Source organism: Vanessa tameamea, chromosome Z, assembly GCF_037043105.1.
Source record: "Vanessa tameamea isolate UH-Manoa-2023 chromosome Z, ilVanTame1 primary haplotype, whole genome shotgun sequence".
NCBI lineage: Eukaryota > Metazoa > Arthropoda > Insecta > Lepidoptera > Nymphalidae > Vanessa > Vanessa tameamea.
Genome location: NC_087341.1, coordinates 6508899 through 6536507, shown reverse-complemented (window position 1 = coordinate 6536507; position 27609 = coordinate 6508899). Strand labels below are relative to the sequence as shown.

The 27609-nt window shown below is 30.6% G+C and overlaps 1 protein-coding gene across 2 annotated transcripts; it reads right to left on the bottom strand.

The window, feature by feature from the left end:
• Positions 1-80: 80 nt before the first annotated feature.
• LOC113401741 (facilitated trehalose transporter Tret1-like) lies at positions 81-27514 on the bottom strand. Of its 2 annotated transcripts, XM_026641756.2 has the most exons (14): positions 27368-27513; positions 10197-10320; positions 7979-8083; positions 6682-6884; positions 5997-6152; positions 4702-4785; positions 3898-3985; positions 3646-3779; positions 2790-2999; positions 2586-2663; positions 2189-2287; positions 1805-1950; positions 1524-1644; positions 81-268 (listed from the first exon to the last, which is right to left on the bottom strand). In XM_026641756.2, the coding sequence occupies exons 2-14, from the start codon at positions 10318-10320 to the stop codon at positions 185-187; spliced, it is 1632 nt and encodes a 543-aa protein (XP_026497541.1). In that variant the 5' UTR covers positions 27368-27513; the 3' UTR covers positions 81-184. The 2 variants fall into 2 exon arrangements, with proteins under 2 accessions (XP_026497541.1, XP_064076305.1); XM_064220235.1 differs by lacking the exon at positions 10197-10320 and having other exon boundaries at positions 83-268; positions 27368-27514.
• Positions 27515-27609: the final 95 nt, after the last annotated feature.

Sequence of the window (27609 nt, the reverse complement as noted above, 5' to 3'; positions counted from 1 at the left end):
TATTAATTTGTGAATATTTTATCTTCATCAGCCAGGAACATATGCGCTTACTGAATATTGTGCGACGGTGAGGAAAGCTTTAATTCAGAGCAGTAATAGTCACTGATAAAATAATATTAACTAAGAGGCTTAAAAATAAACATTTAAGGTACTTATTAATTATATAAATAAAGTTTATTGATTATTAAATCGCATTGTCTCCTTCAAATGTTGGATTCGACGTTCCTTTCAAATCTCGCATCTTAGAAGCTTCCACATATTCTTTTTTCTGTAAGAGAAAAGTTACTTGGTAATTTTTATGAATACTAAGTACTGATTTGTAAGCTACCAAAAATTTATTTAATTTAGCAATTAGAGTTGAAATGTAGGAATTTTGTAATTAAGTATCACAGATAAAACAAAGTGATCCATAATATTAACATGATAGGTATGTCAAATTATGATAAAATAAATAAATTTGCATGCGAAAGCGTGTTTGATTTATGTTTGTTAGACTCCATTATTATTTTTAAAGTACTTACTAATAATTTACTACAAATATTTTAAAATGAAAAAGATCATATAATAATAAGATCTTTGATAATAATTTGTGGTTGTGTAATACAATCTCATAAATTGTTACTAAAAATATATATATTTTTGATTTTGTACGTTTGTTTAAAATATTTGTATTTGCAAAATCACTAACCTTCAACAACAACCAACAGAGCCTTATAGAGTAGGTAATGGAATTAAAATAAGTCAACCCTAAGTGTTATATAATTATTGTTTTATTAATTCCATAATCATTTAAAATAAATACCTCGTTGGCTAGACTGGGTTTACGCTCTTCTACCTTAGTTCGGTTGATGGAGCATGGATTTGCTAGTTATTAGTTCAAAAACAAAATATATTCAAATAATTAAAAAAAATAGTTATGACAACAAAAACATTTAGTCTTTTATTAAAATGCAATGGAAAGATTATTCAAGAACCGAATCTTTTGTTACATCCGTTTCCAAAATCAATCAAACCTTCCAATACACAGTTTACTGTCATTATTCATATTCTTGGCAATAATGCCTAGGTTTTGTAAAATTGACACAAAATCGACTCTGTTAAATTTGACTCTAATGGCGGTCTTACCCCGAACACTAGCGAATTACTTAAACTCGTTAAAAACTCTAAAACTATAAAGTTTGTTTATTATGTATTGTTTTAGCTTATATCTCATGAACAGAGCATTTCCTCAAAATGATAATGATACCTAAAATAAGGGAATACAGAATTTTACGAATAAGTAAAAAATAAAACGAGTATAAGGTCAAAACAAAAAAGTAATTCGTTTCGTTTTTAATGTGAACAGTGATAGAATTTGGAATAAACTCTGGTTGAATTCTATCTACGAAATATTGGTTTTAAATGAATATGAATAAACAACTTATGTTATATTATAAGCTTCCAAATTATTTTTCGTTAGGAGTAATAGACAATAGTGTTGATTGTAAATACTTCAGTTTTATTTAGATAAACCTAATACAAACCTTTGTCTTGTACACTTCATTTGTCAATCTTTTTACACCGGCAAAATGATTTTCGATATCTATTAATGCCTTTCCTTCGGTCTCTGGCAAAATGAAGTAGAATACTAAGCAACCGATCAAACTGCAATCAAACAATTAATACTTATAAGAGGAGAGGATCTTAAAATTTTGAAGGCGGTTCGTACTCATTTCAATCAAATGTCACATTCTTTTTACCAACAAATAAAGAATATATGAAGTTTAGTTAGTTTATGACCTGAAATAATAATAATAAAATTTACCAAATAAATCCGTAAAGGGTATATGTTCCCAAAATTGACAGTTTTTCTAACATACTGATGTATATTTTGTTAGTTAAAAATCCGAAGATGTATCCAATAGCACTGGCCAAACCCGCAGCTCCCGATCTTGTTTTTGTACTAAATACCTGTTGTAAATGCGCATATTATTTATTCAAGTCCTATAAAATATATGTCTTTTGGCATGATTTTGTCCTTTAAATAGAAACTGGCTTATTTTTATTGTACTCGATGACAAAAAGATCGTATATTACGATTGGTCCTAAATTAACATTCTAAAAGAAATGATCATAGTTTAAATTTTAATATATATAAATAATTAATCTACCTGTTCTTTTGCGCAAAACTTAAACGTATTGTTCTTACCTCTCCAATTAAAATCCAAGGAAGAAGTCGTATTCCAGCAGAAGTAACGAAAGCTACTATTAAAAGTAACGCAGTAGGAATCCAAGAATATGGATTATTCTGAAAAGATACATAGAAAGTTTTTTAGGAAATTGTAATACTTGGTGAATAATTATTTTTAATTATAATTGTATATATACCACAGACCTCTCCCTAGACCTTTTCTATAGAATGATGAATAAATAATAATATAATCTCATTTATTAAACAATGGATGTTATATTTAGTTGATATTTTAGATTTCGTGATAATACTATAGAATGAAAACGTTTCAAGTATTTTTTAAGTGGAAAGAAAAAAAAGAATGAAATATTAATTAAAAATAAGAAATGTAAATCTTGCACTAATTTGTACGTACCAAATCGTTATTAACGACATCAGTTAACGTGGTATTGTTAAAGTCATCGAAAGTCGTGGTAATGTTTAATACCAAGTTCTGTAATAACAAACATTTCCCATTAAATAAATATAATAAAATGACATAATTTGTATTAATTTGTTTATCTTATTTTACTAATTATCAAACATAGCTCAAATTCTGGTCTTATAAGTCATTACTCACACTTTTAATATAACCCTCGTAAACAGCAACTAGAAGGCAACATATTCCAGCGGTTGCAGTAGAGAAAAATGTCAGAGGTCTCTTTCCTGTATAATGAACCAACATCACACAGGTAATAGAACCAAGGATTTGTAGGATGCCTAGGATGAGGGTAGCGTAATATTTGTCGATTGGCGCCTCTAACATCTGAAATATCGTCACTGCGTATGTCTGCAGTGTACAGTTAAAAAATATTTTTAAGCCTTTATTAATTTTATAGTTTACATGATGTATATATTTCGTTTGTAGGATTTTAACTAACGACTATAATTACCACTTATTACTTAACGACTTATAGATCAGTTTTTAAATTATTTGTACTTATTTTGAAGACTTTATGTTTACAAATACCTATGTATTTCCTAATAAAAGATCAGTTCATGTAATGTCGAAATTACCTACATGAACTATCATTGAAAATGACATCGTAAAAACTTATGTAACTAATAAAGAAGTGCTACTAAGTCGGATCATACAATAACAACATCTATTAAGAAAACTTAAATTATTTTAATACTTATCTATACTACACTATAATTATTTGTTTAACTGCTAATTGCACAACATACCTACTAATTATTATAACTCAACTGGCATACTGTCAAATATTATAACTATCATAACATTATAAACTAATGAAAAACAGATTTTGTATACAATTTTACTACTTTTTACTAATTATTATATTCCTAACAAAATAATTTATTTCATAGCGATAAATTGTTAAGTTAACTGCACTTTAATATCTATGACCTATGTATTTTAAATATGCGTAAGAGTTAGGGTAGGTATTCATTTATAAAAAAATAAATCAGACCTGTAAGGTTGTCATTCCACTAAAATGTCCCACAAAGAAGCTAAATGAGACAAGAAAATAAGGCACCAAAAATGTTTTATCGAGGTACAACACAATTTTTTCTTTCAATGTTTCCTCCTGATCCTCGGTTCCCGCTAAAATCATATAAATGCCCATTAAAATTATCGGTTCATGGCAATTATAATATATTTAAATGAAGTAAGCACTTTCGTAGCTTACGGTAAAATTAATAAAAATTGACGTATAACGCACCTTCTTTTCTTTTGTACAAAGCTTGTATATCCTTCAATTCATCTTCGACAACTTCCTTACTGGTCCAACCTCGAAGCCACTGTAAGCTCTGTTTATCAAAGACAAACGATTATTTATTCAAATAATCATAATTTTCAAACAATTTATAGAAATTTATATTTGCAAGAAATTGAACTTCAAGCACTAAGGATATAAAATATTTTCATGTTCGTGAGTCACAGACGGCATTGTCTGATTGAATCAAACAATCCAGAGATAAAAATTTCTGTGTATTATAATTTTTAATGCTAAAAAAATTAAAAAATTGCAATGCTAAGCGACGAACTGTCTATTCATTATGTTATAATATAATATAACGGTAGTAGAAGGATATCTTAAATTAAGTGGTTAAAATTTTTAAATATCTTGCTGGTGAAATAAGGTTCCAACTCCGTTTAAGGAGGCTTGTTGCTTATTGCTGTTTAACAGATAAAAAGATAGTTTAGTGGAATTACATACCAACCTCGGAGTATTTTTCGTCACCAGCATGAGATCGGTTATAAATACTAAACACGTAGTTATACTGAGTTATGCAATCCTAGGTTAAGATCTACCTATCTACTGGGCCATCACAGCTCAGCTGATGGGTATTTTATTCCACATCATTAGATATTCATAATATATATTTATGTGAACTATATACCTACACCTATCTATTGTTGGTTTACATTAAAACGGTAGATAACATTATTGTACTTAATCTATTATGTCTTGCGAAACTTCAAAAGAAAATTATTATCTACAATTACATATAACAATTAATACCTCCATTGCTTCATTGTGTCTTTTTCTAGATACAAGCCAGTGAGGTGATTCTGGTACAAAACACAATGCAATAACTGCTAAAATCTGTGAATTAAAAAAAATATACATATGTATATATTTGCCTCGGCTATTGATATATATAGTTGCCTCGTTCTAGATTTTCAATATTCAAATTGGGCAATATGATATACAAAGGAAAAATATGTTCTACAAAAAGATGGAGCGTGGTGACAACCCAGTCGCAAATAAATTTTCGCCATTAAGCAACTTATTGATTATTTTATTATTATTATAAATCACATAAAAATATATGTATATTTGATAATGTCTAATACTTGTAAATAAATAATATTTAAAAGAGTATTTGTATTATATTTAGCATTAGTATTAGTATTATATTTAGCATTAATTTATATTTAGTATTAGTATTTAGCAGCCGAGATGGCCCAGTGGTTAGAACGCGTGCATCTTAACCGATGATTTCGGGTTCAAACCCAGGCAGGCACCACTGTATCTACATGTGCTTAATTTGTTTATAATTCATCTCGTGCTCGGCGGTGAAGGAAAACATCGTGAGGAAACCTGCATGTGTCTAATTTCAACGAAATTCTGCCACATGTGTATTCCACCAACCCGCATTGGAGCAGCGTGGTGGAATATGCTCATACCGTCTCCTCAACGGGAGAGGAGGCCTTAGCCCAGCAGTGGGAAATTTACAGGCTGATTATGTATGTTTATTATGTTATGTAAAAGAGTATTTGACAATCCAAATAATACGAGTAAGTAGCCGTAAGAGATGATAAATGCTATTTTGAGGTTAATGCTAGAATTATAGGATAAAAAGTTATTCTGTTTAAAACATCATGAATTAAACTTAAAACATGTTCTATTGAGTTTGCGTATTACGGATAACCTATACATGATTTTTTCATCTTATATATATTTATAACAAAGGGGGCAAGTATTACTTAACGCAATTTGGGGGGGTCTCGTATAACGTTACGATGCATTACAGGGGCGGGAGGGGGTCTTTCTTACAACACATTGCGTAACATTGTTTTTTTTTTTTAAATAAAAAATTAGGGAATTAAAACTCCCAAATTGGCAACCCGAAGATAGCATGCAGGATCCAGGAGAACCAAGTTTGGCGTGGTATAGCGTTCACGTTCGTGAATCGCAATATTTATTACGGGTTATAAAATGCAAAAATCTTCAAAAATTGCGTTACGTAATACTTGAACGCTCCCAAAAGAAAATGAAATATTTTTTTTATTTTTATTAGTGACTTTTTTTACCGTAAATATGATGTTGATGAGTGCTACCGTTCGCCAGTAGAAGAGTAGGCCGAATAGGAACTGTGTGAAAACTCCAATAGTAATGCACAAGGTGCTTGTAGCCGTCAGTGCACCTCGGAGATGCGGCTGTGTGATCTCAGCGACATACGTCAGCACCTTTTAAAAATAAAATTCACATTGATTTCAAGTAATTTTATTCATGATTGTACAGGTGTTTTGAAAAACTTTAAAAACTCTAAAACTTTTGTGTACGATGGATACTTCAAGATCACCAGTTCATCAGTTCAGATCATCAGTTTAATGCAGGAAACATTAAACGGGCGAATAGTCCTACACAATAAGCTTAACGAAAACATGTCTTTAGAGGTTATAGTTAATTATTTGTTAAATACTATATAATAAACGGCTACAACTAAATTTTATAAAGAATTATAAGACTAGAAACCCTCTATAAACTCCAGAACACGTGCTGCGATTAATTAATAGAATATCCGCATTTACCTTCAGATAACAGTCGTATACTTTGTAATAAGACAGATAACATATTTTCGCATTTCAGTTTACTTAGTGCTTTGAGTATTAAGTGCGATGGTATACACAGATTACTCAAGTAATGTTGCTAAATTACTCTTTTGAATGGTTTGAACCATTGAAAAATTTTCGACAATTCTACGAACTTACTTACTGGTGCTTCAAGAAGCCCACCCGCTAGTCCTGTTAGGAAAAGAGCTCCATAGAGATGACCAGTGTTGGTTGAAAAGTGGAATATCAACCATGCAATGAAAAAGGGTACGTTCACCATCTGCATGGCGCGACGACGGCCCAACGGTGATGTCACTATGCCGGACAACGCGCAACCCACCGGAACTACTATTAAATTGATTGAACCTGTGTAACAATGAAAACATGATTTTATCAGCAACGTTTACAACATACATTTAAAAGTTCCGTTTTAGAAATTATATTCATAATTCATCCACATGCACGATGCAAGAAGATGCATTTTATTAAATTCGAATAAGAAACATGTTCTCAAAAACTCATGTCGACATCAGTGTCAAAAGAAGACTTTACAAAAGTCACAAATAATAAAATCGCAATCACGCACTAATGTTCGTGAAAACCAGTTTTACAGAAAGTTAGTGGAACGTATCAAACAAAAAGTTGTAGAGTTGTGCAATCTTCACGCTGATAAAGATTTTGATCGTTTTGTTTTTTATTAGGTTTAACACTCACAAGAGTGTCATACACGCTCACTCGTACCGTATAAATGAATTCGCTCCACTTTGCATGTTTAGAAAAAAAAATCAGCTTTCTAAAAAACTTATTCAAAAATAGCGAAATCTTAACATATTATACATACAAACATAGCCATGCATTCACACATACATAGGAAACGTAGCACAAAATTACAAAGAAGTATATGATATATACTTACGTACTTTAATTTTAAATGTTAAATTAAACTTTTAATTGTTTAATTTATATTCACTCAGTTTATTATAAGTTAAGTATAAATAAGTTAAATCCAATCTGGCTCGTAAAAATAAAAAATAAGTGATAAGTAAATCTATTTAGTAAAATTGTACATTTCGTTTAAAAAATAAATTATTTTGATTCAAAACTCCACGGAACCAAAAAAGACAAATTATACAAATATTCGCATCGAAGACTTCAAATGTGAATTGATGTTTTGTTTTTTTAGTACGGGAACACGATCTGATTCTGAGTAATCCTTGAAACAAGGATGGTTAGTGAACGAAGGTTGACCGCTCACAGCCTCACACGTATTATTTACAATAAGATTAAATTATACCTAACCATGACTTTCGATAAAACGGTCACGTGAGCGCGGATGTAACAGTCTTAGCTATTAAATAAAAGATTAAGTAAAAACTTTTAAAACGACGTAAGTCATGATTACTATTAAATATAATGTTGTTATTAATTTAATTAAAAAACCGTACAAACAAATTACTTACTTATCCATGATATTTCCGAACTTTCTAGATGCAAATTTTCTCCTTCGACCGGTTCTTTTACAGCAGGAATGAGAATAGTCGGAAAGCCGAGTGTCATTCCATACCCTGAAGCAGTGAATTATTATTTTATTTGTTGCTAAAATTACGATACGAAAAAAGTAATACATTAAGCCGAAGTTCAACTCTTATACGACATTGGCACCTTGTGATCTACTCGCTAAAAAGAACAAGTTGATCAAACTTGCTGTATTTTTATATTATATTTAAATTCACTCAGAACCGATTTTAATTTACACATATGTATGTTTTGGTGGTTTTTTATATAGATTTCGTATAAATAATTAATGATATTTCTAAATAGTTAATTTTTTTTAATGTTTATTTTTAGTTATTTTAAGCATTAGCGAAAAAGTTAAAAGTGGTAGGTACCTAAATGTACATTTTTTTCTCGTCTTGTTTTTTGATATCTTCTAAGTGATTTAGGCATTAGACATTTTACAGAAAAGTGAATTAAAGAGGAAAAGGACAGGGTATCTTCCTTAATCACAGAAGAATTTAAAGAAATGTATTCCTCCTAAATTAAGATATTTTTAATTTTTACATTTTTTTTTCAAATAATAGGACAACTTGAAAAATACTTATTTTAATTTGTGATCATTTAAAATAGGAATTATTAAAAATAAAATACTCATTTGTATTTTATAAAGTTTAGATATATTACACATTTTTTCCGCATAGGTACTTTGTCTACATCGAAAGTTCTCACATATCATATTGTAAATTGCAATAGTGTATTTGAATTACAATTTGTAATTTAATTACACTTACATCGACCAATGAATACAGGAACAGTGTGGCGGAATAAACTACAAAACTTATAGCCTCTTTTTGTGGCGTCGGTAAGCTGACAGGCAAATGTTAAGCGGTCATCACTCACATTGGCGTCTTATGAAATAAGCATTTCTTACATAGTCACGGGGTCAACAACTTGGGAACTGACATGCAATGCCCCTTGATATGTTACTTACCCTTCAGACAGGAACACAACAATACTGAATATTACTGCTTGGCGGAAATTATATGATAAGTGGATAGTACCTACCTACTCGGACTTTTAAATGTCGTACTTGAGCGGTTTGCGGAACTAATCGAGATGTATTAACAGTATCCTATTATTCACACATACTTATACTTAACGTTTTTTTTATACTCATACAAGGAAATATTTAAGATGAGATTAAAAAAACGTTTTATATTCTTTTAAATAGAATGGCGTTTAATTAAAACGTTAATCTATTGAGTTTATAATTTACTTTTGTCATTACTTATTATTTTAATCGTTGTTGAACAATTCTATTCGTGTTTTAAACAAAAAAGTTGTCGAGTGGTTCTGCGTATAACCTACACGAGAAGGTTACCAGCCTAAAAAACAAGAATTTTTCTTTGTTGTTTTTTTTTCATTTTTTTCTGCTAATACATATAAAGGTTCTATGTTGATCCTTATTCTGCCCATACGAACCCGTGACAAGTATTAGGTATACATACTTGATTTATATAAAAGTATTTAACAAATCGAAGTGAGACCTTTAAATAAAATAAGCTATCAAATATAGGTAAGACCTTATGTACTTAATAAAAAAAAAATTCAAATCTGTTTTTAGCGCTAACCGTGAGCCATAAATGAAAATTATTATCAAAATTGAGTATTGAGTGCCCTCTCCATCATTTAATTAAACAATATTTGTTTTAATCAATTTCTTTTGTAATAGACAAGAAAATAATTTACTTTATGTATAAAATATTTTTTTTTAGAATAATGTGTTTTACCTCATTTATTCATTCGGTAATAGTAACCGTCCTTCTTGTATATTTGAATGTTTTTGTTGTAAGTATTGTATGCTAACATCACACTGCCACAATCCATTAGTTACTTGATTGTAGTTAGTAAAAAATAGCATTCAAGCGTCTTTATTGTTTTTATAAAGGTCTTTATTACGATTAAAATGTAGACGAATACATTGTTTTATATTATGGATCTTAATAATAAATAAATAATTATGTACTTAGATGTCGATGGCAATATTAATATTACAATATGGCAATATATATATATATATATATATATATATATAGTCATCTTATGTATTGACATCTTATCTATAGTGCTTTGAAATTTTTAACGTAAGCGTTACGATAACGCTATAAATTTGCTACTTACCTAGAAGTAAAAGGTTCTTTACGCTAACTGCAAGTAACTGTGGCAGAGCTGTACGGAAATTCTTTTTATAACCGTAGTGATGTGCTTCATTTAATAAATTATTTTCCTTCGTTAATGGCGCCATCTAAACACAGTGATAAAAATTTAAGCTTTATGAACATTTATTTATTTTAAACAACATCTTATCATATATAAGTGATAAACGAGGACACTATTTTACATATTACGTTTTAATAATTGAACGAGTAATAATGTCATTTCTTATAGGTATGATAACGCGTGTCGATTGTTTGCTCGAATGGTTTCAACTGTTTACAATTGTTTACTGAATAGACTTTACGCAATAGTTTTGCAAAGGCTGCACTCTGCAGTGAAGGGCACCGCAGAGTGCAGCCTTTGCGAAACTTGAATACTTATAGATATTATTTGGCTCGAGTCGGCAGCTATCTAAAATATATTTCAATGTTAAATAAATTAAAATTTTCTTTGGAACTAATGATCTTATATTTTAAAGGTACTTGTTAAAAATATTCCGTACAATATACGAAATCACACTGAGTCTAATTTTTTACGAATATTATACGTCATTTGCGTGAAATGTCTTTATATCAAGAAGAAAGACTCAGAAGAAAGACAAAATTATGATTTCTGTTTTTTATGACAATAAAACGACACCAAGAGGTTAGAGTTAGAGGATTTAAAAAAAACTCCTCGAGAAGTATCGACACAGTTAATTTAAAAAATTGCATATTTTGTATATTGTTATACAGCATATAGTTAGACAAAGGGGGATATGCAAGAATTAAATATATTCAAATATATTTAAATACATATATCTACTTATTTCTAATCAGTAACCCAAAAATAAAGTTTCATGTTTCTACCTTAAAAAAAGACAGACTTACATACTAACTTTTAACCCGTATTTCACCCCCTTAGGGGTAGAATATTCATAAAACCCTTAAATACATATCTACTCATTTCTAATCAGTACTCCAAAAATAAAATTTCATGTTTCTAACTTAAAAAAATGACTGTATTCCGTACAAACTTTTAACACTTATTTCATCCCTTTAGGGCTAGAATATCCAGAAACACTTGAATACGTATGTACTCATTTTTAACAGTATCTCAAAAATAAAGTTTCATGCTTCCAACTGAAAAAATGACCGACTTCCATTCAAACGTTCAACACCTGTTTCACCCCTTTAGGGGTTGAATTTCCAAAATTCCTTTTTTAGTGGGAGTCTCCTCAATAAAGCGATCCTACTCACCAAATTTCAAGGCCCTAACTTTAATAGTTTACGCTCGGCGATGATGAATCGTCAGTCAGGACTTGTTATTTTATATATATATATATAAGTAGATAGAAAGGAGATAACTATTTACAGTGAAATTATAAAAGTAAAAAGAAAGGTTGTTGTACTTATTGTATATTAAGTCTATTTAAATACTCTAATACTCAAGCGTATTTAATCTCGCTCTTTTATTACCGAGCCATTTAATTATAACAATCTTTTTACCTTGCAATGTTTATTTGTCAGATTGCTTAGTATATAATTCGTTTTAAGATAAGTAAGGCAATCCTTTACACCCCAGACAAAGACAAAGGACCAATCTTTGTATGGAAGTTCATTACTTTTGAAAATTAGAAATATATGAAAGACTTCGTTAAAACTGTTTATGTTGACTGGAGAACAACATATAAAAAACCGGGCAGTTGCGATTCGGATTCGCGCACTATGGGGCCCGTACCACCAGATACTGACGTAACAACAAATTTAAGGTTTTCAAATAGTTTTTATTTTACGATTTTTTTCCTATACTTTCTTTTTCTTCACAAGATATTCTTGCCAAATTTCATGATTCTAGATCAACGGGAAGTACCCTAGTATAAGTTTTGTTTCCCATTGGAATTTATAGGAAATGCAATATAAACGGTCATATCCATTAACCTTCAAAGCGTTTCTGAGAAAAACGGTCTTGACGGACAGACAGATGGACAGACGGTACAACGAAGTGATTTTAGGAGGGTTCTTTTTTTCCTTTAGAGGTTCGGCACCCTAAGAAGTTATTGAATCAGCCGGAAATTCGATTGGTATTTTACCCCACTGCCGATTTTGTCACAACTCACCCCACCACTTAAAAGAGACTACTAATATAGTAACTTGCTAATTGGTCGCCATTACAATACGGTTCGTATTGTTTTTCAATTTTTCTGTAATATATTTCGATGAATTTCGTAATGGTTTTGGTAATTATAACTATGTGGTTATAGTTAAATTTCTCGTGTTTTTTAGCTGGTTAACAAAAAGCACATAATTTGTCTATGTGGCCCTTTGTTTAACCAATTGCTCAACAGCTAGTCCTTTGATTAATTTCTTTTTTTAAATTGCTTTGCTTTTAATTAGAATTGGCACGTGCCGTAATTCAATTAATATATATTCATAACATATTGTTTCCTTTTGTAGACCCCACTGGTCTACAAAAGGAGACTGATACTACTGATAAAAAAGATTCTATTACTGACCATTTTCTTTAAAATTAAGTTTCGTTTCATATGCTTCAGATTAAAGATGCCACCAAACAAAAACTTATTATAATATCAATAAGACGGTGATTATGAAGTACTTCAAAAAAATACAGCCAGGAAACAAAAATAGAGAATCCTGCTGCAAATAAAACTAACATCTAGGGGACATTCCTCAACTTTTAATTAAATAACTTTTATAAATAATGAAGTAGTGTAGAAAACGTCGAATATATTATAAATATTAAAAATTTATCGTGATAATTTACCGTAAACTGGTTTGAGACCGGTACGTCCGCCCTACTTATATTTATACCTTTCATATAAATTCATATATATGTACATTTCACCGAAGGGAACACGCGCGTGGGAGTGATTTATTAATATAGAATGCGTTTAACAAAGTAAATATTAAGTTGGAGTTTTTATTGTATTCTGAAACATTGATCAAAATGTGTTCACGGCATATAGATACAATAATTTAACTGCCAAGGTAAAATTTTTTTACAGCCAATTTTCCGACCATGAATTTCGAAGCGAACGTTTTTTCAATTTTAATAATGTAGGGGACAATTTTAATCTATATTAATGTATGGCTAAGTAATATTATAATCTTACTTAAAATTTTAATCTCACTTTAAAATTTTTTGGTAGAAGGTAAGTTTTTTATTCTACAAATTTTTAAGATAAAATGCCGTCTAATTAGTGCTAGTAGCCATTTTTTACATATCATGTATACGAATCTTTTTCGTTTTTTGCTATTTCTACTTGTGAAAATCGTGTCAACATCCGTCTTTGTTTTATACAATTTAAAGGCAAAAGATAAGTGTTGTTTTTAAAATACATTTTCAAGATCAAAATAAAATATCAAAAACTTAACAATTATTGCTTACAGTTCCAGATGAGTCAATCGATACAGACAGACATACAATAACTATATTATAACTGACCGTTCCGAGTCACCACCTGACACAATACTTAAGTAGAGTAGCCGTGTGAATAAGGCATGTGATACCTGAAGCCACGCTGTCCAACGGTCTCAAGTTCGTACATTTATTAATAATTAAAATATAGGCCGTTTTAACATTTCTGCTTTAGTTTTATGTAAAATTTAATTAAAACTAAACTCATATTTGTTTTACCACCAAACATCAAATAATACGTAGAGCCGTGTTCTGTTCTGTAGGGTGACTTTAATTATAAATATAAGACAATGTATGTCAGATCTCATGGTTTGACACTCATTGACTGTGTAAGGAAGGATTAGTATGGTGTACATTTCTTGCAATGACATTGCCTATGCGCGAAGGTCCAGACCAGGTCCAGACCAGATCGATAAAAAATATTAGGTATGATATGCCAGAGAATTTATTCTATCCGTGAAGCAATATATTTTTGTCAATTTTGAAGGAAATTTTGTGTAAAGCCTTATGGTCGCATTTCACATGACTATTTGTATTCGTGTAATCGGCATATTTGGCAAACAATTACCAATGGGCTTTATATTTGACAAAGTATTGGATTTATTTTCCTATATAAAAAATAAGCCCAATTCAAAATACACATTACATCAAAGGGGTTCAATTAGCAAATAAACTGTCCACACAATGGCCATATTCCGAAGCGAACTGGAACAACTATTGGTAATGAATTGAATGAATTGGGCAAAACAGTACTGAAATTCCTGTATTTATACCAAAATAATCCCATTTAGTATAAATGCAGTAATTTTAGTACTTTTTTATTTTATTATTTATGGGACCGCCAACATGAATCTCATAAAAATAGTGGACTCAGAATGCAGTGTATCAATGACACATTGCATTCTGCTTTCTGCTGCCAAATATTTGTGTGTTTGTTATTTGTCTGCCATCCGTGGATAGCCCTGTTTGTCGGTAGTTGAGTCACAACTTAGGAAAATAATGCGAGCGTAATAGGGGAAGTCACTTCGAGCAGGAACAATAATTATAGGCTGAATTCCAAAATGATCTTACTTATAACTAAGCTATTGAACTGTTTCTGTTTCTAAATTTTATTTTAAATTTGTATTTTAGTTTTATTTACATTGGGTATTTTTTAATTATTAATTTTGTGTGAATTTTAAAGAGCTAACTTTAATCCGAATTCGTTCATGTTCGAATACGAATTTCCACTAGCGTCCTTTGTGGTCATTTTATTTAGGTTGTTTTGAAATAAGTTATTAGTTGTTATACATTTTTGGAGAGCTAAGAAAACAGTTATGTTTTTAAAATAACCTGCAGGACAGGATTGTTTTAAGGGCATTTTTGTGGAAAAAAAATATTGAAATATTATCTTTTTCCGTCTCGCATTATTTAATTTGGACCGATAATTATTGTTTTAATATTGACAAATAACCAATTTTTATTCGTTTTTATAAATCAGAAGAAAAAAATACATTTTAATTGATACTTTTTTTTAAATAAATTTTTGAAGTTGCATTTTTGACTTATTTTGTAAAAATCTAAAAAACGTGATAACTCAAAAATGGTTCACTTTTGCATTATACATATGGGGGTTAAAATTTTCGCAAATAATCACCCCTATCACCTCCTAACGGGAATACGTCGAATTACCAATAACCCTGTATCACATGATTGACTCTCGTGATTATAAGATATGATTAGATAGTGTGCGTGAGACAACTTACAGTAAAGACTGCAAAAAAATACAAATTAGGTTATATTTAGTTTTTTTTCATATTGTGGAATGGCTCTCCTTCTTGAGTGAATAGATCTATCTATAGCCTATTCCAATGGAAGTAGGACAAAAGATAAACAAACCTTAGATTTACGTATTTCATGCGATTTGCTAATACTTCGGCTCTATTCTGCACTACTGAGCTTATGATTAATATATATTTATTTATAATACAAAATTATTACACTTAACCACAGACAACATCCAAAAAACAAGTGACCATGCATTGAACTGCAATCTACATTTCTACATAATTTCCTATTTATTTAATTCAAACAATAAATATACTAAAAAATGGATTTGTCTCTTTATTGAATATATGGTTCCTGTGATTTTATAAAATGAAATTGAATTAAGAATGATTTAAAAATTTTACATTATATAAGAAACATCTATACAGACATATATATAAATACTATTCACTATTGTGATTTGTTATGAATACTTTAATAAATAATCAACTTCAAAAACACTCTTACTTTTTCAATAATTGGGTATATTAAAACAGACAATTAAAACTATTAACTCTTTATTGTTTAATTGAAATAAAAAGTTCATGTACGTATGTAGTACATATAATTATATTTTAGGAAAAATATTATTATTTGTTTTAAATATATATTTAAACAAAATTTTACGACTTTACTTTACGTTATAAAAACTATATTTTTACAAAGGTTCTTGAAGTTATAGATATAGTGTCACACTGGAAAATGCCGCATGGATGTATATATTTGTAGTAGTGTCTAGGTTTGTATTTCTTCTTTGGAACTGTAATCACAAACAATATTTTTTTATTAAAACATGATCATAGAATAATTATAATCTAATAATAGAACTATTAGGTCTATATATTTAATGATAATTAGATATGCATATTATTATAATATACTGAAACGCAAACATCATTTGGGTATTATCAATATAACATAATCATTTAAACATAAGTTTGAATTGGTTAAGTTTGATTTATTATGGAATTTTTCACACAAAAAAAGAGGATATTATCTATAAAATTAATCTATGTATGTTTGTTTAAATTAACACACAAGACACATCGCAATTAAACGCGAAGTAAGCCACTTAGTTTCAAATTAAACTTTATAAACAAATTAGAACAACAATTTAAATATGTATAAGTATATCAACGTAAAATTGTAAGGAAATTAAATTTACAATATTTGTAGGTTAGGTTAGTTACAGTTTAACTCAAATTCCTCTATATTAATAACAATGTACACTGTTTATAAGTTTTTAAAACGTTTCTAATCTCTATTATAAATTTACGGTCCTTACAATTATAACGGTTCGTATTGTATATTAAGCATAATAATAAATTTATGTTTACATACCTCTTGATGAATTTTATAATAATTTCAAACTCCGATAAATTAATCTTTAAGCCAATCATGTTTCAATGTAATTTCATCTTTTTTCACCACTGCTAAAACACTTACAAATATAAAAAAATATAATACATTCAGTTTTTATTTCTTTTAATAAAATAAACATTGTAAAATAAGATAATATAACCTTCAAAATTTTAGAGACAATACTTTGCGACAAATGTCAAATACAATAATATTTTTCTCACCTTTTTTTGCGCGTGTAAGTGAGATGGAAATATAAATTGTGGTGTAGTCTATTTCGGGTAGCTCGACGGTTATCATGGTTTTATCGCAAACGTGTAATGTCAAACTCATATTACCGAATATAAATACTTCGTAAACGTTTTCGAGAAGTCGATACTGATACATAAATGACAAAACCATAAGAGAACTTGGCTTTAATTAACTTTAAGAATTGTACATAATAAAGTGACATTACATTTGACAAGATAATCGAATACTATAATTTCTTCATAAATTACACGTCATTCACCCCCTCTAACATTTTCTACCACGCAGCTATAATCTTTTAAATAATATGGAGTTCGTCTTGTCCTTTCGGATCTCCTAAGATGTTAATCCTCAGACGTACTCGGCGTCACAGATTGCATGTCCTGAACATCAATATGCTCCACATTTATATTTCGGTCTTCTGAGTCATAAAAAACATCTACGATATCTTCTTGTTCTTGCTGTCTTTTTGTAGTCGAATTATTTAATTGTTCTTCTAAATTTTGATCTATGTAGGATTCTATTGGATTGGGGAGTGGAGCTAAGTTCCGATTTGAAACTTTTTATGTTTCACAAAAGAGTAATAGGGGTTACTTTGTAATAGTTCAACTTCTTCAACATATGGATCGTTTTTATTGCGTATATTTTTTCATTAGCACAGGTCCAAGAATTAACCAAGAGGGTAACGATTCTCCATGAGGTGATCTACGAGGATGATTAAATAGTCGTCCGTGTGGAGTTGTATTAATTGGTATACAAAGAAGTGAACGAATTGCATGTAAGGACATTGGCAGAAATTGCTCCCAGCTTTCAATTGGCATTTCTCTTGTACGAAGAGCAAGTTGTAATGTTTTCCACAAAGTGCCATTGAGACGCTCGACTTGACCATTTCCACATGGATTATAAGGCGTTGTTCTGCTACATGCAATCCCCAAGGAACTTAGAAATTCTGTAAACTCTTTAGAAATAAAAGCAGATCCTCTATCACTATGAATATAAAGCGGTGTTCCAAAAGTGTAAAATAAATCTTTTAAACATCTTATAAGATATCAGTTGCAGTTATTTCCTTACAGGCATATGCAAAAGGAAATCTACTGTATTCGTCGATTATTGTTAATAAATACTTATTTGGAGTATTCGATGGTAAAGGTCCTTTAAAGTCAATGTTTAATCGCTCAAAAGGTGCTGTTGCTTTTATTAATTGACCTTTAGATTTCATAAACCGAGGTTTAATTTCTGCACATATTTGGCAAGACTGTATAAGAGATTTTATATCATTCACCGAATACGGTAAGTTTTTCATGCGAACCCAATGCATCATTCTTACAATGCCGGGGTGACAGAGGGAATTATGCAGTTCACGTAATTTATCGACATTCATATGAGCACATACTCTTGATAAAGCATCAGCAACTGTGTTTTCTTTACCCAGACGATAAATTATGTCATATTTAAAACAAGATAATTCGAGACGCCATCGTTCAAGCTTCTCATTTTTTTATTTTACTAAAATGATTTTGCTTAAACATAAATGCAACAGAGCGTTGATCTGTTAAAAGTAAAAAATGTTTACCAATTAAATAATGACGCCATTTGCGAAGACTCTCTACAATAGCGCATGCATCTTTTTCGATTGAAGATTGGCGTTGCTCTGAATCTGAAAGTGTTCTAGAAAAAAAAGCTATAGGTCGCCCCTTTTGAGACAGCGACGCAGCAATCGCAAATTCTGATGCGTCAGTCTCAACAGTAAGAATATCATTATCATCAATAACGGCTAAAGTTGATTTTTCTATTTCTGATTTTAATGATACAAAGCAAGTTTTTGCAGTATCATCTATTGGAAAAGATTTAAATCTTTTTGAAAAATTATTGATCCATTTTGCATAGTGAGCAAATAAACCAAGTGTTCGTTTTAATTCACAGTTATTCGTTAGGGGTGGCAGGTCTCATAATGGTTTTAATCTATTAGAGTTAGACTTGACAGTATTATCTTTAATATTGTATCCAAGCAGATTAATAGAATTGACACTTTTGTAACTCCAAACGGTATTCTAGTAAATTGATATAGATGGCCAGAAGCTTCAAAAGCAGTAAATTTTTTTTCTTTTTCTAATATTGGGATTTGATGGTAGGCCCTTTTTAAATCTATTTGACTGAAATAATTATATTTTGCAACTTCAGATACTACATTTTCTATATTTGGTAAAGGGTATGCATCTAACAATGTAAATCTGTTAATAGTTTGCGAATAGTCTACTACCAAGCGTTTCTGTGAATTCCTCCTCCAGCAACAAGGACTTGGGCACGCCAAGGTGAAACGCTGGGTTCAATAACTCTGTCTGCTAAAAGCTTCGAAATTTCAGTATTAATAAAATCGCTATCTTCTTTACTATATCGTCTAGATTTTACCGCCACAGGTTTAATATCAGATGATAAGTTAGTAAATAAAGACACTGGTGGCACAGATGCATTCATAACGTTACATATTTTTAAAGGCTCTCTGTTACCTCCAAATTTAAATTCCAATTTCGAATGATCTTTTAGTATGTCATGGCCAATAATGATATCTGCACAAAGATTGTTAATTATTAGAAGTTGACGTTATTGATAAATATGATGTTGTAACTTATCTGTAGCATGGCACATTCCTTCTACGAAGTATACATGAGTCAACGATGCTAAAGTAATTGTCTGTTTAAAAGGTTTTATTTTTAAATTCATTATTTGTACTAATTTCTTATTGATAAAACTGACGGAGCTTCCTGTATCTATCAAGGCATCAGCGCGTATATTATTTATAAAAATAGGTACGGTAGCATTTTGTAAGCTACTAGGCGATGCAGCTAAGAAACTTTCATGCGAATAATGTAAGCATGTGTCTGTAGTAAGAACATTTACAGTTTGTTGATTACCGCTTCGACAAACCTTAGCAAAATGGCCTTGCTTAGAACACAGTTGACATGTGACTTTAAAAGCAGGACATTTTATTCTTTGATGTATGTTGCCACCGCAAAAGAAACAGCGTCTCCGTTGTGTAGTAGATACAGCGACGTTTTGATTAAAATCATTTATATTATTAGAAAATGCATTTAGTTGCGAAGAATTTGTGCTACCAGCAATTATTTCTGAATTTTTTTCTGCCGTTTCTAATGATATAGCTTGATTTAAAGCTCCATCCATAGTAATTGTAATATTTTCTAAAAGACGCTATCGAATTTTCTGAGAACTTATACCTGCAATAAATGCTCCTCTAATCGTTTGTTGTTCGTGTTCTTCGGCAGTAACGTTTCGGAAGATACAGTCATGAGTCAAGAGTTTCAAAACTCGTGAATATTCGGAAATTGTTTCTTCCGGTCGCTGTTTTCTTGTAATTAGTATGTGCCGTGCTAGAACTTCGTTTCTAGGTTTTATGTAGATATTATCAAGTAATTTAATAGCATCTTCGTAAAATTTTCAATTACGAATATATGAAAAAATTGTTGGAGCTAAATGATTTACCAACAACATCAGTTTCATAGAGTCAGGAGTATTAGTGGAGATTTCTTCTGATAAAAAATTTGTAAATGTAAATCGCCAATGAGTCCATTTTAAGTCAGAATTGCTAGAATTCGGTTCTATCTCAAATCTGTCAGGTCGGAGATAGCGAGACATTGTGCCTTGTGAAAATGAATGTGTAGTATCGACAGAATCCTCTTGAGACATATTTAAAGTTAATTAAATTGATACATAAATGACAAAACCATAAGAGAACTTGGCTTTAATTAACTTTAAGAATTGTACATAATAAAGTGACATTACATTTGACAAGATAATCGAATACTATAATTTCTTCATAAATTACACGTCAGATACGTTATTAACGCATGAATTATTGAAACTCGTATTAGGGGTGCAGTTACGTCGACGTTTATAACGACATTTTTTCGCAACTCCACATTGAATATCATAGATTAATCAAGCTCTCAACCAATGACATCGCGTTAATTTGTTGTCAAATGTTTTTTATTTGGCTTTTCTCTTCTTTGAGGTTGAAATAGAGTATATAATATTATTGGGTCTAGGATTGCCAGACGTCCACATAAAGACCGACATAGTAAAGCTTTTTGAGCGCGTGTCCAATCGAAAGGTGTGTTCTGCCTTTTGGGCTTTTTGCATTTGTTCAGATACCAATCATACAGATTGTTAAAACGTTGGGGGTCGAATTAGATTTTAATTTGCCTTTGACACGTAGCGAGTTTTACAATTCAATGATAATGGAAATTATCTTTAATTCTTCTAATAAATGACCAAAAGATCATGGTTAAAAAATGTTTTGTACTACGACTAAAGTTCCTAAAAATTTATTGTGTTCGACCTTTTTACCCAAATGTCCGGCTGAAGTTGCTGTTCCAGTCCAGCTATTCAGTTTTAATACCTTGTATATTATGGTATATTTTTGTATAACATATAGTACCTAACACTATAAAGCTTCCCGAGGTTGATGTAAGCAGAGTTATCGGGATATAACGATTTGTTTATACTATTTACAACCGTAAATATTTTAGAATAAGTCATAATAGAGTAATGTGAACTATTTAACCCGTTTAACAATTTAATATAAACGACATAGCTACCGCTTATTTATAATGCTCTTTATTAGATGAGTTAAGCATTTGCTTTAAAATAATTCTAGTAAAAATGAAAAGTTATATAGACATTTAAATACAGATATCGCATTGTGATATCCTGGGTAGGTGTTATATATATGTAATACCTCGACTTTACTCGAGAGATGGTAGATGGAAAATCGAAATTTAAGTTTCATGAAATAGCCCAATAGTCATTCATTGTCAGACCGTTCATCGGAGTTATAATTTTCTCAAATCCTCTTTCTAAAATCATATTTTGTGGTCTTACAATTGGATTCTAGTTTTTAGAAGTAGATATGTGCGTATATTCGTGAGCGAATCTTTCACCTGGCATATCTTGAGAACAAGAGATGGCATCGTACCTACAACATTTCTTAAAATTGATGTCCTAATGCTCTCTGTTTACCTTCCTCTTTCATTTAAAAAAACAAGCAAACATTTAACGGTTACTTAAAAAAATCCTTAAATATAGTATTTTATATACATACAATTTTAAAATAAGATACAAATATTATGGTATAAAATTAATCATCAATGATGTCATATTTCACATTAATTTATTTGCAATGGAATCAACAAAAAATAATTTATTCGAATTGGCATTATTATTTCGAAAGATGACCTTGTTCTTTGATATGTATATAATGTAAGTAGTAATGCTAAAAATAATATTTTTTAAGGAAAATTGAATTGTTCATTCTGAACTGCAATACTATTCCGTAAGAAGCCCTTTCTTATTCAACTCGTAAACTGACTTACGGCATTACGCTAATTTGATGCATGCATTAAATGTATTTAAATGAAACATGCACGCAATTATTAAAATTATTGCCAATGACATTGACTGACTGACTGATTGTGCCATTTCATGATCATGTTCTGCGGTGAGTTTGAAGTTTGTTCATACAGAATAGCTCGTGTATCAAAACGTCAACGTCATAGGAGTATGGGTATAGGTTAACATTTATATTCATCCACTAAGAAATAAAGTGTATTTATAAAAGAGACTATAAAATTTAAGAAAATCTGAAAAATTTGGAATATTGATTTATTTAACATAATTAATATATGGTATACATAACACACAACACAACGCCAACAGCTTAGTGGAATAAGCTACAAATCTTCTCCTCAAGAGGAAGGATAACGTGGAGTTATATTGTTATGTATAAATTTAGTTGTATTTGATGGATATAAATTTGTATTTGAATAAAAAAGTAACTACTGAGTTTCTTGACGGTTCTTCGTTTAATTTTGTAACACAATTGTAAATTAATGCGAAATCTTCTCCTCTATAGGCTGATACTTTTTTTACAATCAATTTCATGTAGATCAAAGATTGTTCTTTTGAAAGAGCAACTACATCACTAATTGCTTTAGCATTAGTATATAAATGCGTTTGTAACCTGTTGTGGGCTTTCCGAGGCACGAAAATGTAACTACTACTACTGCTTCTTAACAGCGTTATTGCACTGTCTCTCTTGACAGAAAAAAAAACAAGGATTAATGTCCGTCCCGGGAAGCCGTGAACCGTATAATGTCCACTAGACGACAAAGAGACAGTTTTTTATCTAATATTGCGTGCAATACTTGCATCAGATGCAACCTTACATTTTCAAATTTTGATAGATAGTTTGTTGTCCGATTCATTGCAGCGTTTTAACATGGGCATCCTTACCGTAATCATACCCACATACCTATAAATTACTATGTATACGAGGTTTGTTCAAAAGAAAAGGTGAATTTTGAATTTTCTCGGGCTGTGTACATTCGATCATCGATTTTTTCTTTTTGTTATGTTGGTACACATATGTCTCTCGTATGTTGACATTATCAGCCATTTTGGATTAGTGGTTTGTTTTTGACAACTGAAAAGATTAGTTGCGTTTTCGTGTGTTCTTCGACTTATTATTATTACTTTTGAAAAAAAATGGATCAAAGAAACTGTATAAAATTTTGCGTTAAAAACGGAATAAAGTGCTCCAACGCACTTAAAATGTTGACTGTGGCATTTGGCGAGTCTACTTTGTCTCAAAAAAGTTTTTACAAGCGCTTTACAGAAGGCTGAGAAGAGCGTCCGGGAGTTGCAACCACGTCAACAAACGAACACACTATCGAAACAGTGAAGAAAATAGTTTTGGAAAATCGTCGAATCACAATTAGGGAAGTTGCAGAGGATGTTGGCATATCAATCGGCTTATGCCATCCAATTTTTTCGGATGTGTTGGGCACGAAACGTGTGGCAGCAAAGTTTGTTCCGAAATTGCTAAATTTTGAACAAAAGCAACGTCGCATTACTGTCGCAAAGGAGTTGTTGAATGACGTCAGCAACGATCCAGATTTGCTCAAAAGGGTCATAACTGGTGACGAAACGTGGGTGTATGGTTATGACGTCGAAACCAAGGCCCAATCATCCCAATGGAAGCGACCAGAAGAACCAAGACCGAAAAAAGCACGTCAAGTTCGATCAAATGTGAAGGTTTTGCTCACTGTTTTCTTCGATTATAATGGCGTGGTGCATCATGAGTTCTTGCCAACAGGTCGTGCGGTTAATAAGGAGTACTACAAGGAAGTTATGCAACGTTTACGTGAAGCAATTCGGCTCAAACGATCGGAATTGTGGAAAAAGAAATCATGGATTCTGCATCACGATAATCATTGCTTGTTCGTGATTTTTTGGTCAAAAACAACACCATAATCATGCCTCAACCACCTTATTCACCAGATTTGGCTTCCTGCGACTTTTTCCTATTCCCAAAACTGAAGAGAACAATGAAAGGAAAGTGTTTTGCCACTATTGATGAGACAAAGTCGGAATCGAAGAACGAGCTAATGGCCATACCGAAAAACGCATTTCAGAAGTGCTTCGAGGATTGGAAGAAGCGCTGGCATAAGTGTTGTATATCTAAGGGGGATTACTTTGAAGGGGACAAAATGGATATTGATGAATAAATAAATACTTTTCGAAAAAAATCAAAATTCACCTTTCCTTTTGAACAAACCTCGTATATCTACGAGTCCGAAATAGCTTATATTCTCGTTAGGCGGAGGTAAGTTATTTTGTTATTGGTCTGTCAACCTAATTGGCGGATATACAGTGAATAGGTGGTAGAATTAAATAATGAAAGAATTAGATAAACGAACATAATGTGGCAATTTGCGGTGAAAATTAATGTCTATATTGTAATAAGAAACTAGACAGCCTGTAACTTGTAACTTTGCCTATTCATATTCAATATTATAAATTAGGTATGATATTCAACCACAGATTATACATGTAGATACTAAAAAAACATGCAGTTATATTAATATATATAAATTTTGTTATATTTGATGGACGTAACTTTGTATTTGATTTGTTGGAAAAGAGTAACGTATGGGTTCCTTGCCGGTTCTTTTTTTTTAATGCGATAAAAAAAAAACAAATCTTTTTATAACATTTTGTCTATTAGATAATTGATTCGCTGTAACTTTTATTGCCCTCAGTACTAACTGAATAGTGAGATTCTATGTTATATTTTCCAATAAAAGTCAAATATCACGGCGAGTGGAAAGTGATATATTTTTTCTTTTACTTTATTTGACTAAAACATTCTTATCCTGGCGAGATCTTGATTTAATTTACGAGATTATAAACCAGTATAAAATAAGATTCAGATAAGGCGTGACTTGTCGTGTATGTGTATGTGAAGGAAAACATCGGAAGGAAATCTGCATGTGTCTAATTTCAACGAAATTCTACCACATGTGTGCCCACCAAACCGCATTGGAGCAGCATGGTGGAATATGCTCCAAACCTTCTCCTCAAAAAGAGAGGAAGCCTTAGCCCAGCAGTGGGAAATTTACAGGCCGTTAATATATCGAACCACTAAAATTGTTCCGCATAATATTTGATGGATTTGTAATTCTTATTTTGAGTTCATTCGCTGAAGACACAGGCGAGATGTCATAATCTAGGGATTTCATGTGACCTGGAAAACAACCAGCGCAATCAAATGGCTATCGAGCCATCGCCTAGCATTGACACCGAAAAGTGCAGGGCTGCCGTTTTGCTGGTACCTATATCATATTTGTTGCCTTGTAGCTTTGGAACGTTTTCGAGGAGGCCAAATATTACATTTGTTAAAAAAAAAAATCTAAAGTGTGTTTTATATCGATTTTTTTTATATGTATAATGCATTATGCTAATACAACCTGTATTGCTCAAAATTAAATTAGAGTTCAGATGGATTACTTTTTGTATTATATGGTTATTATATAGTGCGTAGAAAGTTAGTTTAGATTTTTACAAGTTAAAACTTATCTTTCTTTAATATCATCACTGTTTTCCGATTTTTTATACTTACTTAATCTAAGTATAAAATTGTGTACGTTGCAAAATTATCGAAACAAGTTCCAATACACTTTAACAGGTTAAGCAATTTTTTTTAATATTATGTATTAATCATGGCGCCCGCGCCGTTCTCTTGCGTTGTGTAACTTGTGAGACGTCGTAAAAGTTATTTTGAAATATGTTATGGAGCCTAGTTACATCCCTTAAAACGTTTAAAAAAAAACAAATCAAAGGAAGTAAACAGCATCGGCCCTTAACCATTTACCGGGGTCTTACGGCAAACCTTAATTGCCCCTCTCCTCATTAGTCTTGGTATTGCAGTTATGCTTTTTTTTAAACGTATTACTTTAAATATATCGATATAAATTCGAAAATATTAATGATATGTACAAATATGTCAGTTTTCAGTTATATAAAAATGACAGTTTTCATTGTTATTATACTATTTTTATTGTACACATTATTATGATATATATCATATTCGATTTTTGAAAACGTTGCAAATTTTGAAATCGAAACAAAATTTAATTCACAAAGGTACACGTATGTTGTTTTCAAAAAAGTCGATCAATCGTTTTTTATGTTAAAATTTTTACCTTAATAAAACCACAATAATATTATGATATATTATTTACAGGTTAAAAGTAATAGTTATAGATTCATAGCCAGAAACAGTCAATTTGTTTCATACCTACCTATCCAAGAATTTTCACAAAAAATGTTTACAAGATCAATTTATTTTTACAACAATATTGTTTTCACATATTATTTCGGCATTATTTAATAAATGCATTCGTCGTATGATGTTTATTTTGAAATATAAGATGACCCAGTTACATTGACATCACACCGTTATGTTAGTAACAGAACGAAAAAAAAACTTTTAATAACAGTAGAAAAAAAACACACACATATAAATATATAATTAAATGTGGTAGAAAAATGCTATCTAAAGTCTACTCTATAGTGAAGTTGAACTTTATTAAATATATTTTTAACAACGCTTCCTTTAAAAAAATAAGAAGGTATTAATAACGGAAAATAAAATTTATTAAAGAAAATTAAATATACACATATTATTAATATACCATACCAATGGTATGTTATATGGTATGGTATATTAATAATATGTATTGAACAATACAAAACAATCTGCTTCGCAAATTAATTTCAGAGACAATTAGTCGCAATAGCATTTTTAAATATACAGAAATGTAAGGATTATAATAATATTTCTTTATTATTGAAGTAAACAAGTAATTGATAGCAGCATTACAATATAATGTTTTATACTAGATACATATTAAATCTTTATTTTAAAAAATAACGAATATTGTACTTACAATTCTCCAGTCATATAAACAACATGAAAATGTGTTGATCACCTTGCTCGATAACGCACAATCCACAACAGACCGAAGTATTCGCGCAACTAGCAAGAGTTGTGAAATGCGAATGACAACCAACTCAGTAGTCACATCACTGACGGTTTTTTAAACTACTTTCTGATGGCGGTACATATCAAGGTAATAAACTATGGGTACATATTTTTATATATGATAATTATTAAATAAGGAAATGTGAT